This window comes from Solanum lycopersicum, chromosome 6 (assembly GCF_036512215.1).
Source record: "Solanum lycopersicum chromosome 6, SLM_r2.1".
Classification (NCBI taxonomy): domain Eukaryota; kingdom Viridiplantae; phylum Streptophyta; class Magnoliopsida; order Solanales; family Solanaceae; genus Solanum; species Solanum lycopersicum.
Window position 1 is genome coordinate 43,372,767 of NC_090805.1, and position 16,026 is coordinate 43,388,792.

The 16,026-nt window shown below is 33.8% G+C and overlaps 1 protein-coding gene and 1 long non-coding RNA gene across 4 annotated transcripts; one reads left to right on the forward strand and one right to left on the reverse strand.

Annotated features, from left to right (window-relative positions):
• Window positions 1-252: 252 nt before the first annotated feature.
• On the forward strand, window positions 253-11,907 carry LOC112941699 (uncharacterized). The gene is made up of 2 exons (XR_003247246.2): window positions 253-496; window positions 11,653-11,907. It is a non-coding gene; the product is annotated as an uncharacterized lncRNA (long non-coding RNA).
• LOC101252196 (putative 1-phosphatidylinositol-3-phosphate 5-kinase FAB1D) lies at window positions 727-10,346 on the reverse strand. Of its 3 annotated transcripts, none has more exons than XM_010324448.4 (13): window positions 10,100-10,346; window positions 8,326-8,549; window positions 8,198-8,231; window positions 7,570-8,070; window positions 6,884-7,025; window positions 6,447-6,791; window positions 5,272-5,949; window positions 4,719-5,053; window positions 4,349-4,475; window positions 4,062-4,217; window positions 2,104-3,663; window positions 1,723-1,986; window positions 727-1,466 (listed from the first exon to the last, which is right to left on the reverse strand). In XM_010324448.4, the coding sequence occupies exons 2-13, from the start codon at window positions 8,477-8,479 to the stop codon at window positions 1,083-1,085; spliced, it is 4,680 nt and encodes a 1,559-aa protein (XP_010322750.1). In that variant the 5' UTR covers window positions 8,480-8,549; window positions 10,100-10,346; the 3' UTR covers window positions 727-1,082. The 3 variants fall into 3 exon arrangements, with proteins under 3 accessions (XP_010322750.1, XP_010322751.1, XP_069155412.1); XM_010324449.4 differs by having other exon boundaries at window positions 8,326-8,586; window positions 10,100-10,341; XM_069299311.1 differs by lacking the exon at window positions 10,100-10,346 and adding an exon at window positions 9,062-9,218.
• Window positions 11,908-16,026: the final 4,119 nt, after the last annotated feature.

Consider the following 16,026-nt stretch of genomic DNA (forward strand, 5'->3'; position numbering starts at 1 on the left):
TATTCCATCCCATCTTAATTATTTATCTACTTTTAAATTGATACATTGTATATTTATTATAAAAATAAATATTAACTTTATCATTCTATTATTTCTTAAACACATGATTAATAAGTGTATATATATCACGACACAAACACACTTGACAAAATGGTTTTTAAATGTGATCCATTCACGGTATTCTTGAAGATATCCAAATAATGAGAGACTCGTGAAATTTTGAAAATATGACATGCATCTTCTTTTCACATTGTAATTGTATTTGTACACTAAAATTAAACAACTTGGAAGCCCTAAGAGACTGATTTGAAGGATATGGTATTTTCTTTGTTCAATATTAGTTGGTTATTGGCCTAAATAATTCGAATTCTCGCCCCCGCTAAGGGAATGGGAAAGCAGTCTCTTCTGATTAAGGATGGAGGAATTCTAAAATCTGAAATTGACGGTTGTTACATTAGTTCATTTTGTGGATGAAAGCTAGCACAACAAAAAACAGGTATATTTCTTTGCCCCATGTTTTACTTTTTGTAGTTTCACTCTGTGTGTAATGATCTTGCTATTTGTTGTCATGTTATCTTACAACCATGCTTCGATTTCTTTTCTTGTCTATGTGTACGTTTTGTTTTACCTTCTTCTGACTCCACTTCTTGAAACTACACATAAAGTATGTTGTTGTGGATCATTGGTGATTCTACTATGCCATAAAAAAGAGTCACATATACCAAATAACCAAAAACTCAACAATGGATTTATAGGAATATATTGTTACAGCCAAAAATTTCAACCATCAGCAGATTCAACTGCTATCTTTTTTCCCTTTACAGCTTAAATAATACTCAAGCTTACTAAAGGGCTTTTTACAATAAATCATAAGACTTCACAAGAACTTTGGTATATACTGTAAGCTAGAAATGAACCTAAAGAATAAAGCCATCCTCATAACTTTGCTAAAAATAATCGCAGAAATAAGAGGGGGTATATATCTAGATGCTCGGGCGACAAACAACTATGTACACAAACTAATGACTTCACCGGGGATGAGAACTACTTAAAAGGGAACAGAACTCAGGGGACGCGAACCATTAGGCATCAGAGTACGCATCTTTATGTTCCCCTTCACCAGTGCACTTTGGTTGATCAGAATCACCATCATCAGACTCTGACTGTGGGGTTATACTGCTTACCGTGCGAAGAAGTTGACAAGGATTTGAAGAATTTTGGGAGCACCAATTATCTGGAACACTTAAGAAATGTGTGTCAATGAACTTCCTAAACCTCTTATAATACTCTTTCGGAGATACGATAGTAGGAAGCTGATTCTTTGGAACCACTAGTGAAGATTTGACCCAATTCTCGAGTTGTTTGTCCCATGTATATTGTCTGAGATAGTCAATGATGCCACAAACAAGTTCATGGCGTTGGCTATCCACTCCCACAAGTAGAGAATAGTCCATCACATTGATTGACTGCAAAAATCAACAAATACTACCAGTTTTAGAGGATAATCCATTAGCTTCAGATAATGCATTTCAATTAGATTGCCAAAAAAAGGAAAATTGCATTCTTTTTGAAACCGACTAAAAAAGGAAAATAAGACGACCAAATTGAAAGGGAGGGAGTAATAATTATAAGCAGAAGTGACTTTTTTTTTTGGATGCTTTTAAGTTTTGGTGGATAGAGCTACGGGTAATTAGAGTTAGAGCAGTTTGACCCCTGACTTACCTTGAGGAAAGTACAGTCATTCCATACAGCCCGTTGCAAAGCCCTCTTTGATCTTGTCCCGACATATAAAGGAGAAACATTCATGTCATTCACAAAGTTTTGGTCTAAAAGAACGTCTCCTGCACCATTGCCAGCTGCACTAAATCGAGCATGCAAAGCTCCTTTCAGATCATACTGCCGAGTAGTAATTCTACCAAATGAAAGGTTCTCCATCACCATGAGATCGTGCCTAGTCTCTTTTCCACCTCTTGGCCTTACATTGACCTGAAAAACATAAAACAGTTGGAACACTCAAAAAGATGTCCAGAGTGTGCTGGCAGGAAAAAAAATATATTGTGGTAACAGCCAGAAAAGTGGAGTGACTAAAGTCGATTAATCAACCTGATAAATGCCAAGAATTTTTGCAAGGCACGTTTGATTCCTCTTAGCATGGCACTGATCCATGTATGCAAAATAACTAGGAGCAAACTTCAAGAACGAGTCAAATTCCGCTCTCTTAATTTCCTTGATGATAAACCGATCATCAACTGTTTTGGCAAACAAAGAGTTACTTTTGCCACCTTTTGCATCCCATCTCCTACACCTACTCAAGGAAGCAATAAAATCAACTTCTGAAGTGCACCATCGATCTCGCAATTGACGAAATTGGCTGGCATAGAGACAGAGGACTGAGTATTTATACTTCCCAGTCAATTTACCCAAACCCATGGAGACTTCCGCCTGAACAGCCGTGAAAGAAACCGATGAATCTAGCAAATCTACCCCATCTAAACTTGATGAGCGTGCTACCTCCGACATGTTCGAAGAGTGATACGCTGTTAAATCCAATGAACCAGTTGAAGACAAATGTGGAGAAGCTAGAGAGAACATCTGCATTAAGCCTTGTGAACTCTCATACGACTTAGGATCAATTCCTCTATCTTTTCTGCCATCATCCCCAAGATCTTCACATACAATAGGCAAATCCTTCAGCAAGGCCAAAGCACAGGCAATTATGCTGGAAAATTCATCTTCATAATCAGAAACAATGTATTTATCACTTCCAAGGGGAATGTGAAGCTTCGCACTCATGTCAGTAATAAGTTTATAAGCAGTAGATTCTACATCATGGTTTGTGATAGATCCTAATTTTGGTAAGTGACCTCTCTGGAGATCCTCCATGTATTGACACCAAATTTCAGGGAATGGAGTCCACCACCCCTCATCATTCTCTATGTTGGAAAATATTGAGGAGAGAGATCTACTCCTTTGAGAATGAATAGGATCAGGCGTACCTCCAGCACCAATGGCAATTGGTTTATCTGTCTCCAATTGAATGGATGAAGGAAGATTGAGCTGTAAGTTACTTTCATTATCAAAAAGGCAGTGATCAGAGAGATCAGATTTCACTGTAATATCCTGAAGGGAAAAGTCGTTTCCATTTACTTTGGCTGCAGTTGTCACCTCGGCACCATCATTGCAAGCAGATAAATTTGATGGTTCATCTTGTCCACAATCATGTGTATCAACGGGAGTTTCTTTAATGGGAACTTTAGCAGATGATTCAACATTCGGTTTCAAATCACAGTCATCATCCAAAACATCACCACGACTGCCTACAGTAGCTTCTGTCCTACTGTTATCATCTCCGCAAGAGTCTTCAACTAGCTTGATTTTCAGATCCGGACAATCTTCCAATGCTCTGTCATCTCTTTCCAGATAAACTTTAGTGTGTCCATTAACATTGCTTCCCTCTTGTTGTTCCATGTGGTTAATAGCAATGATACTCTTGTCAATAGTTTTTGGATTGGCAGCGGTACAATCAGATGATAGTAATGAATGAAGACGGCGATCCCACACACAGGACTCCAGCAAAAGCTCCAACCGTATTCTATTCAAAATTAGAAGTTTATACATGACGACATCCCGATTGCCATCCATAATGACATTTTGAATACCAATCTGACATTGAATCCACAGATTAGTAATAGTAAAATAAGATTTACATTATGCTTTAATAAATGTCTGGACCAAATAAATAGTAAATGAGTTCAATGAAAAAAGGCAATAGGTTTGGATATAGCTTCCCATCCACACATGCACATAAATGCATTTATTGACTTATACCTTAACGTTGATTCTCATTAACCAGAAAATCAGAAAGCTATCAACTCTTAAAGCATGTGCTTGTATGTATCTGATATCTATTAATATTATTATACCGTAGAAAAAAATGAACCAACTGATCTGATTAATCTAAAGGGAACTTAGAACTAGAATGACAGTCCACCACATCGACTTTGATCAAATAGAATGTAACGGGAACAATCAATCTGAAACTGGAAGCAAAAAGAGCTAACCTCAAATTGAGTTCTCTCTTCCTTCAACATTTTCTCAATTTCAGAAAATTTCCTAATTGATCCTTGAAGATTTAGAGTAGTTCCAACAAATCGAGACTCTATTGCCTTCAAAGCTTTTTCTACATCACAAAACATCTTAATCCCTTTCATGTTCACCTAGTTGAGAAAGAAAAAAAAATTCTCTGTCAATATAGAAACTTGCAACAGGGCATGTAACTTCTATGTTCAGCCAAGTATTTAAAAGCATCAATTGGGTAAAAAGCAGTTGCACTTGTAAAAAGACATACATCTTCAAAATCCTTCTTAAGAAATTCTTCATTGACAGAACTGCTAAATTCCAGCTTTTCTGGAGGAAGAGCCACGGAGTAAGTAGTAACAGTTGAGTACTTAAACACCGCAACCATATGCCCTAACCTGTACATGCAGAAAATGACATGAATATCTTCAAAAAGGAAAAGTAAAATATGAGAAAACACCAATTCCAAATCCATGCAGAGTCACTAATAGCAAACGATACAACTTAAATCTCGAGTAATGTCAAATGGAAATTTTTATAATAGATAGCAAAAGCTATCAGTAGGCTTTGCTATTAGATCTGCATACATGAAAATAAATAGAGACTTCGGAATAACTAAAGATAGCCACAAGTGACCATACCCAAAGAAGTAGAGGAAATCCCTGTGCAAAGAATGGCCACAGACAGGTAGCCTATTGAACAAAGAAGAATTTGAGAACCTGAGCTCCAAAAATTTTCCAAATGAGAAACCACGTGAACCAGTGGATACTAAAACTCTTTTCGTAGATTTTGAGCTGCCACTCTGGAACTTGCATCTACCACAACGACTCCACATCCAAATCTTACCTTCCCTTTCACCTGGAAGCCCCTTGTCTTTTGGAAGAGAACGAACTTGAATTGCAAGTAACTTATTGTAATGTGCATAATAGAAAATGTGAGCTTCAGGAGGTCCATCACAGCTCTTGCATGGGAGTTTCTGTATGACAGGGCTTTAAGGTTAACATTTAAAACAAACTCCAGTGTAACTGATAATGATAAGGCCACAATTTTATTTCAAATAGATCATTATAGCAACTATTAATGATGAAATCAGCAAAATGACCACCAATCATTCCAAAGAAAATTGTTCATCATATTGCAACTACAGAGACAGAACAAGAAGAGCTGAACTGGAGACTATTGAGTTCTACGCACCTGACTTAGCAAATTTTGCTGCAAAAAGCTTCCAAGCGGAATATCAAAATTTTGGTAGAACTTAATGCGAGAAAAATGACCATGTGCACACATAGTCCCTTTTGAAGCATTACGGCTTGATATCAGAACCAATATACTCTCAGTATCCATAGATTTAACGCCATTACCCATATTACCAGATACCTGTGATTCTAAAGATTCTCCCTGGCTCACTATTGGAGTATGCGACCGTTCTTTTTCGGATGCCACCTCGTCATCACAGGTAGTGACTTTCTGATCTGTATCACTTTGATTGACCACAGTATCAGTTTGTTCTTGATCATCTTCATTGGATCGATTATCAATGAAACATGAGGGCATGGATTGACCAGAGGTGGGGCAGAGAGGAAAGTTGTCCCCCATAACCTTTTTCAGAGAGGCTGAGAGAGATGACAACCCAGAAAGAACTGGATTATATGGCTCAAATAACAGAGAATCACCTTGTTCACCACTAACAGCTGGAGGGTCATCAGTAGCTGTTGAATTTACCACCTGGCTAAGAGAAATAGTCGAGAACATTGCTTTTTGATCTAGAAGGAAAGAAGTCTCGAGGATTAAATTATATGCCATGATCACTGCACATCGTACCACACATTTGATCTTTTTCAGTTCATCACTGTTAGCTCCCATTAACAAAATCTGCACAAAAGGCCAGGGTCAGAGGTATAGAAGTAAATGTTCTTTATAAAAAAAGAAAGGGAGCAGATGTTAAAACACCAGGTGTCAATTTTCTATTAAAGTCAAAAGCCACTAGTTAGGAGGGCCTCGGAAATTCCAATAGCAATTAGCTTGTTTGTTTGTTGGTATACAAGATACGTGCACGACTATATTCGCTTTTTTCACAAAGATCCCTAAGATTATGGTATTCCTTCCTGTTAAAACAGTTGCAGTCACAAATGACAAAAACCCCAACATCGATTCAAACGCGAGGGAGCCAAATGAAAGCAAAACTAACTCTTATTATATGATCTGGGAAATGCTATGAAAGTCGCCTGATGTACTCTAGTGTAGTGCTCGTGACCCTTTTTGTTATCTCTTGAGCAATGACTCAACAGTGAAATTATGTCCCAACTATCAGTAATCCCTAGTTAGATATTCTGTGATTATTAAAAACTAACATAGAGAAGATGACTCACCGTACATCCCAGATGAGTAGGACAGCCCTCAATGAACAACAGTGTTTTACTAGGCCTTTTTCCACCATCATCAAAAGTGTCATGTTCCTCTACAAACCTTTGAAAATGAAAGGAATCACACTGTCTAAGCTTATGGCCAGACAAGATTTCAGAAGAAAAGTTTGGTGAAACAGTGCAACGAGCAACTCTCTCCAGGCGATGTTCTTTCATATCAAAGACCAGTGTCCATCCTTTCTTGAGAATAGACTCTTGTATGTCACGCGAAACTGTTTTCTCTACCAATATCACATTTGGCTGGTACCTCTCTAGAATGTCAGTGATAGACTTCACCACACTGTCTTTCTCCTGTCATTATGAATTGATAAGAACAGATGATTACATACTCTAATATATTCCCTTTTTGTTTATCTCACATATAAAGAGAGTTTCTTGTTTACCTGTCGCATTGACTCAAATGATGACAACTCACTTGAGAGACCTAGTGCACCCTCAATCAGCAGCAGCCTAGGTTTTTCAAACTTAGTTGGCATATGTTTATGGGCAGCATGCTTTTTGAAGACCATGCCTTTGATAAATTGACTAAAAAAAATGAAAATTACAATGTAAGCCTGGGTTCCCCCTTTGTCTTAAATTTAGTCTTAGATAACAAATATGCAGATAAGAAGTAGAATGTAAATTGTACTGTATTTAAAAGGTAAGTCCACAATTAGAGGTAAGGTTACTTTCTAGGAAACTTGAGATTTTAAAAGAAAAAGGATGGTTACATGTAACCTAAAAAAACATTCAGAAAGTACAGAATAGTGAATGAAAATTGTTATCACTTTTTTAAATGAATGACTACATTTTGGGACACCCAAAAAGGTAATATTCAGGATATGAGTAACTAAGTTAAGCAGATCTTCAAACATAGACATTAGTGGAAGTATGGCAGAGGAAACCAAAGAATAAGGAGGATTGACAAGTGCGCATATCTAATGGCAACTGCTACCCCCAACTTCACAAATAGAGGACAACAATCAAACACTAGGAAACAGATAGTTTTCCACTTTGACAATCCAAGATTTAAACTGAACTAGAAAGGAAAACCAATTAAGAGATGAGACATGTCGCCGTTCTGTTATACCTTTGGTTGGGAGAACCAGATCGTATACATTTTATCTTCACATATTTATTAGGATCCATGGCCTTTCCTTCAGCAGAATCAGGCTTAACAAATGAAGCAGCCTCCCAAGACAAAGAGGTAACTATATCAACCCAATCGTCACCCCCAGATGAGGCAACACCAAAAGACTTAATAAGGTCATAAACAAGGGCCTTAAGCTTCCCATTCATCACTTCTTCCAATGCCTTCCTCTTTTCCTCTTTAAACTTGTAGCTCCCAGAACCTTCATCTCCGAGGCTGATTAAAGAAGTTGGCTTGCCCCAGCCATCGCCGCACTCATCATCATCACAATTAGCCACACTGTCTTCCATATCATCATCACAACATTCTGGTTCTGGGGGCACCCAGAACTGATCCAGTTCATAACTACAAGAGACTCCAGATTCATCATAGTCATCCTCGTCAACTTTGCTACAGGAGTCCTCTTGACTGCTCTCTGTGCTACATTCATCAATATTAACCCTGAACAGATTAAAACCAAAATAAAAACCAAATTGACATGTGTCAGACTTACCTCATTTCCCAAGTAAAAGAAGACAGGTATTTTAACAACATAAATAAATTTTAACATAACTAAATTACAACTAACCTCCGATCTGAGCTTGCTTCACATGAAAAGTCACCTGAATGATAAAAGAATAAGGAACCAACATGAGGTGATGATGAAGAGAATGAAAATGACAGTCAAAACTATGTGATTAAGAAAGGAGAGCATACTGTAACATGACATAGAGCTGTTACTGCTATGCAATGAAGCAGTCGGACTGATCAAACAAGTTGTTGTATCTTGCTTTTTGCCACAAAACTTGCATAACGTACCAGAACTTCTAACATCTATATGCATAGAATTCTCATTTTCTAGTTTCCTCATGTTTCCGCTCAATCTTGTCAGAATACCAGAGTAGTGACATGTATTACATATGATCCAGGAATGTTTTAACCTGCAGATTTGACCCACTCAATTGATTAAAAAGTGTCCTGTAACAAACAAAATAGAAGGTTCCTTCAAACAACAGAGTAATGCAGTGATACTAATCTTTCGAACTAAATAATAAAGTGAAAAGAGTACCATGTTTATGAAACAAGAATGAAGATAGAACTTATCATATTCATTATAGGCAATATACTTGTTTCCCTCAAGAAATAGGACTCATCTTTAAGCATTTGCATCAAAAAGTCAGGTTTAACAATGTACGTAATACAATTGAAGGACTAATATTGCAATATAGATTGGATAAATCAAGATATGTCATTTCTGGATCACTCATTCCGCCTTCTACAAAATTGTAATTGTCTAAAACAACCCTGTGTAATAATGTTTGGGCTATACTAATTTGCATTTCATGTCATAGCTCCTTTAATAAAGAAATGGTTTATCAAATAGTACTAACTAAGAATGGAATTTCTTCGTAACAAATTATATCTAATGAAAATAATGCACAAAAGAAAAAACCTTTCAGAAAACAAGGTTGTTCAAAAATGGCAGCAGCAGGAGGTGGCTGTTCATAACAGTAGCTTAGTAGTTAGTCAAACGCAATGCAGATATACTTTGCTCTTAACCCACGACGCTTTCATCTTGTAGATATAAATTGAAGCATCCCCTTAAATGACTAAACAAATAATCATTCAGATAAAAGATCCCAAACTATCTAAATCAACAAGTATCAACATGTTCCTCTTTAAGAATAATCTACCAAAGGTAATTAGTTTTATAGTCCTGAATGTTTAGGCTGAGTTTACAAAGTAACAAACTTCTTACTTTTCAATGACCCAGAGAAGATTATCTCTCCACAAAATTTTCTGAACAACTTAAACTATTCAAATCAGAAAGTAATACTTTTCTACTTAACTCAATAATTAAGAGAATCAGTCATATAGCTATAATTATGAAACTGTAAAATAATCACTGAACAAGTCAACAAATTTTGATACCAAAGAAAAAAAAATACAGAAAAAAACAGGTCTATCTGTTTATTACCAGGGCAGCAGAATTGACTCGATTTAACGAGTATAATTAAATCAAAAGCAATAAGAAGACTACAAGATGATGACTCTCACTAAGGATTTAGCCATTATTGGCTTCAAAATCAATCTGCAACACAATTATCATATTTTTTCCACCCCATTCCATCAGGAGGACCAATAGTGTTCTCACCTATCCTCAAGCGTGACTCGAACCCTCAAACCACTATTGATGATGGAGGTGCAATTCTCACTTGTCACATATATATCATTGGAATTAAAGTTACAAAGATCAAATCTTTCCAAGAAATCTCTCAAATTACATGACCAATAAACACCATGTTAAATATGAAGCTATTTAGATTATTTTTTTCCAAAGAAATCACTGAATTTGAAGATAGTACTAGTATATAACTAACAAACCCCATATCAATAAAGATGAATCATCCAGTTTTTTCTTCAATACAATTAGCAAAGTAGATAAACAATAAGAAATATAAAGTGACAAAGATTTTCTTTTATGACTTACACTTAAAGCAACCCATTTAACACATATATGATGATGATCTCGAATTCAATCAAATTCACCAAAAAGAACTTGAAACCCAGAAACTATTCTCCAAAGGGGTATCAAAAAACTTGAAATCTTGGAAAAAAGTTGAATTTAAAAGAGAGAGAAAAAAGAGGGAATTGAAGAAGAGAAGAATGAAGTTGGAGAAAGAAGAAGACTTTTTTGTTCATAAGTAGGGCCACTCAGTTTCATGCTTCACCAATATGATATATATATATATATATATATTATATTATATTATTAATATAGGGTCAAGAAAATTCACAATTATTAATTATATAGAAAAATAAAGGAAAAGGTCAGAATTACTGTACCAAAAGTTTCAAATTTTCGAAAATGATGAGACAAAATGTATATACAGACCCAATATAGTGTATACAACTGTATTTGCGTAAATACTGGTGAAAAAAATAAAAGATATTTTCTTTTCACATTGGTACATTTAGATTTGATTGGTTTTGGAGATTTTGCAAATTATTGGCATTAAGTGATAATTACTTACATTCAAACACATGTTATACATTCAATTTTTAGGATAAAAAATATTTTATTCTGTAACATTGAAACCTGAACTACCAAACAAGTATAACAATGAAACAAATTCCTCAAAGGAACTTTAAGAGTTTACCCGTATCATCTAATTCTAATTAGAGCGGTCAATATGAGCCCACTCATCTTATTTAATTGTTTAAATGTAAGAAGATTAAATGGTTTAATTAATTATGCTAAAATGGACTTAAGTGAAAATGAGTATATTAATTTGAATATAAGATTTAATTTTTTTATTTAGAGCATGTCGTGTGTCCTCGATTTATAAATATAAAAGCAAATTAGCATCAAAATATAATGATAGGGGTATATTTAGATAGAAAATATAATGATAGGGGTATATTTGAGTTATTTTTAATAATACAAGGAGATATTGACCCTTTTCGTGTAAAAATGATGAGAAGTATGGGAAAATGATAAAATTACGCAGATAAGCAAAAATATACTAGTTAATTAATTAGTTAACATAGCTAGAGTTTTGTTACTATTACTCGTCTCTAACTTATAATCATAATTATGTGGTTCACGTCTAGAATTGTATATTTCGGCTCCTCATTGTATAAATCCAAAGTTTTTCTAATTGTATAGATCTAGAATTTAAACATGCTTACCCTAACTTATATATAATTATCATGTCGACACATTTAATTTGTTAAATTTCTGAAAAAATCATTCATGTATAGATATATAATATATATTTACTATGTTTGTATATTGACAAGCGAATTATGCAAACAAAATATCCATAGCAAACAAAAATATAGTTATAGAGCGTAATTAAGTAAATTGTAGTCAAGCAGACTTATTAAGCTTAATCTCTTTGTTATTTATCAAATTTCCTCAAAAAATTTGTAATGTGTAATGAGGGAGAGAGTTGAGCGAAGAAAAATATTCTAAGTCTTCGACTAACTCACAATACATACGAGTAACTTTATGTTAAAGGTACGTGTTTTTTTTTGTAGAGTTTTGAATCCTTCAACTAATTCAAAGTTGCCTGCGTTGTACGACATTGTTAAATTGTTGTATTCTAGAGGGACAAATCAAGAGATATAATATTGGATCATTGTACATCATGTCACGGCGAATTTGAATCTCCTTAAAGATGATGAGATATTTGTGTCTCAGCCTGAATGATAATTTATTCATTTATTTTCAACTGTAATTTATTATATTTGTGATATATAAACTTGAACGCAAATTAATAAACTCGGTATTGAGAGAAAGAAGAAGATCCAAGAAAAATGATCTTCATTGATGATATTGATGGATATCAAAAATCTGCTCAGTACAAAGAATAGAGGTGATATATATAGCTTTTCCTCCTTAATTAGTAATTAACTTCCATTTAACTAACTCACATAATGACTAATCCACCCTTAATGTCACTTAACAGCCTAACTAACTTCTAGTCAGTTCTTCACATCACAACAGAAAAACAATACTTTCTCCGTTTCAAATTAATTAAATAATAAAGATATTTCACACCTTCTAAGAAAAAATAAGACATAAATTAAGCATAACATTGTATCCTTATTAATTATTATCAAATTTATGATTAAAATCTAATTAATAACTAATTTCAATACTAACTAATGAATGGTCAAAATTAAAAAAACGTTCTAAAAGTAATCTTAAAAGTTAAACAATTAAGTTAATTTAAAAAGCAATAAACACCTCAATAATATAATTAATTTGAAAAGAAAGAAGCATATATTTAATGTTGTGAATTAGTGAAAAAAAATACTTTAAGGGGAACGGATTATAAAATATTCTTTTTGGCAAAAGTGCTAAACATCATCACCCATTTTTAAGAGTAAATGCATCTCTTAATATTTGGTGTTAATAATAAATTAGGTTTAAGGAAAACTACTAATTTAATTCATTGAGAAAATCACAAGACAATTATTATTTTTTTTAATAAAAAAAGGCTCACAATGTTCCCTAAAGAGTAGTAAAACACTAGAAAGTGTAGAACAATTATTAAATGATAATTAGGATAGGAGACAGTGAATTAAATAATTAAAAATATCCGAAAGACACGCTAAACTTATTCGGATAAAGAGAATATATGTTTTTCCTATAATTAATAATAATAAATAAATTATCCTTATTAGACGCCTTTTTTTCTGCTCAACTAATGGAATCAAATATATATTTTAAATTAATGGATTGTTTTACAAGGAGTTCATGACTTATTTATTTATTAATCTCACCTTAATTTTTTTTTACCAAAAATAATCATACATTTTCTTTTCTTACCTATCCTCAATATTCACATCAAACAAGATTCATTATTTTACTTATAATTTTTAAATAATTCGTATAAATTCTCTGAAATTGCACATTAATATCTTTATATATATATATATATATATATATATATAATATATATATATATATATTTGATTCTCGACTTTATAATTTCGATTATACAATTTAAGAAATAAAAAAAATAAAAAAAAGATCAACCTCAAGTTTTGGTCAAAATCATTTTCTAGATATTTTTTTTTCTTCTTAAAAAATAAATATGAGAGAATATATATATCATAAAAAAAGCAAATTAAAGTAGATCTTTATTAAATGGACCATTTGGATGATATACAGCTCATGAGCACCTACACAAACTAATTTCAGCCAATTGACACAAAGAGGTGTTATTTAGGTCCCAACTACTCCACAAAATTGAGATAAATATCAAACATTATTATACTATTATATTTTTCTATAATCAAATAAGTTGCTTAAGTTTCACCAATTATTTAATTAGAAAAATAGTTTTGAAAATATTTTTGGAAAATTATTTTCTTGCTTTTTCATATTTAATTTTGAAATATATTTTATTTGAGCTGGAATTACATAAATAAGTAAATTTGTATATACATTATTCTTTTCAATTTGCACGTGTATAGTTATACACTGAACATGATCATATACTGTGAGTTTGTGATTGTTATTTTCTCTTCATACTAAACACATTCTGTCACGATCTAACCAATCGTGTCGTGCGGTCGCCTATTCTAACATCTAACTAGGAGAACCCTCATATGCTAATAGAGAAAACATGTGGAAATTAAGACGAAAAATAAAGTTAAGGAAATTTAATAACACTTTATTAAATACACTCCTCGTTAAACTTGTAAAATAGTTTAACAATCCCAAGGATTTAGTATCCCGGGTACAAGAGCTACTAAGAGTAACGACGGGACAATAAATAATAAAAGAACACAACTCTCATCATGCGGAAGAAGAGTCGAAGCTGCTGGAGGATTTCTTCGTCTTCAATTGATGAAACATCACCAATCCTACATTCAGGCTATATCAAAAGACATAGCAAGAGTAGTATCAATACAACCACACGTAGGCATTATTGGTCAACCCGACGCCCACATGATAATATAAAAAAATAATACTAGGATCATGCATGGACCACTTGCTTCTCCACCATTGCCTTTTCTTAGAACACCTTCAACTCACACCAACGCTCTGACTACTAACCATTTTCTTTCCTAACTGCTAACAATTCTGTTTCTATCAAGTCATAGCCTAAATATGTTAACATCATTGGATAATCCCAACTCTGCTAATATCCCTTCCTATTAATCGATCATCTTACACTTTTAAATTATTGTCACCTTATCTACCCCAAGCCAGATAGTTTCTCCTTACCCCAATCTCTAGCTCCACTTCATCCTCCTTAGGTGCCTACCTAGACAAATGTCTCGACGATTCACTCAATCCTGACAAGTACACCTTATAAAATATCTACACATCACCCCATACTCACTTGCAGACACATAGTTCCACCTACACCTTGTCATCATTAAATTTGTACGTAATCATCATAAGTATATACATATCAAAATATAACATGATTTACCATACACCCTTGTCACGAGTAGTTGGTCCTCTAACGGAACTTTAACTCAAACGGTTAGCTTGTCAGAACGTGGCAATCCAATCTCAAGTTGTATTGGAACAGGGTAACCCGATCCAAATATTGTGTCAGAATGTGACAACCTGATCCAATAATTAGTTTGTCGGAATGTGACAATCTTATCCCAAGTTATGTCGGAACGTGGCAACTCGATCCAAATGTTGTGCCGGAATGTGGCAACCCGATCCAAATGTTGTGCCAGAACATGGTAACCATATCCAATAATTAATTTGTCGGAACGTGGCAATCTGATCCCCAATCACACACCATAATCACAATCACAACACATCATCAAGATCATACATTTAAGTCATGATTTCATGGTATTAACAATTCATACATCTCTTTTTTTACAAGTGAGAACAACATTGTAACATGCATACACACGTATCATAATGAAGCGTGAACGAGCATATATCACACACATCATAGAATCACAACCATCATCTAAGAATTTCCATCAATTCTTATCGTGCAAGAGACCAGGTTCAGCCCTAGTTTTTCGTTAAGGATCGTCATTAGGCTTTAAACCTAAATTACTATCATTCAACAACTTGTACTTCGATAGGCCGAACCTAACATAGACCGAAATTATTTCTTTCCTACCGAATACCTTGTTTAATAAAGGGATTCCACTCAAGAAAATAACTAAGAACACTCAAACAATCATCAATTCTCTACATCAAGAACTAACTCAAATACGTTGCATCATAGAAATCACATAATGTACTCGGTGTATGAAGGTCTATGCATATCTCCTACAATTGATTTTGTATACTAAATGGTTAGCACAGATTTATAACTACTCAATGCATAAAACCTAACCTACCTAGGCTTTGATTTATTTTCCAGCTTTTCCGGACTCGTTATGGTGAATTTGGCCAAGATTTCGCATAATTCAGCCACCTCCATGCTAGAAAGCTCCTTCTTTTTCTTTCCCAAACTTAGGATAGTTATTCTGAGGTTTTTAGGGTATTCCACGACTTTTCTAGGTATTTTAGGAAGATGGAAAAAATATGATTTCTCGTAATTATTCTGTCTCGCCGATCTCGCTGTAGCGACATCTATCTTGCTGTAGCGGGACAGCGTCCAAGTTTTTTGCGAATTTTTTGTTCTTCTCAAATAACGACAGTTTGGATCATTACACACCGTAAGTTAAATTTATCAAACAAACGAATATTAACATGTACGTTATTTTTTCTATTTTCATTGAATAAAAATTATTATGAAGTTGATCATTTCATGTATGATAATTCATTTAATAGTTATTATCTTAATAAGTTATTTTTATTTTTAATTAAAAAAATAAATTTATGAAATAATAACTATTAATTGAATAGACACCAGAAATCCAACTAAAATATTACAAGGTCTTAGAGTTCACTTTTTACAAAAAGTTAAG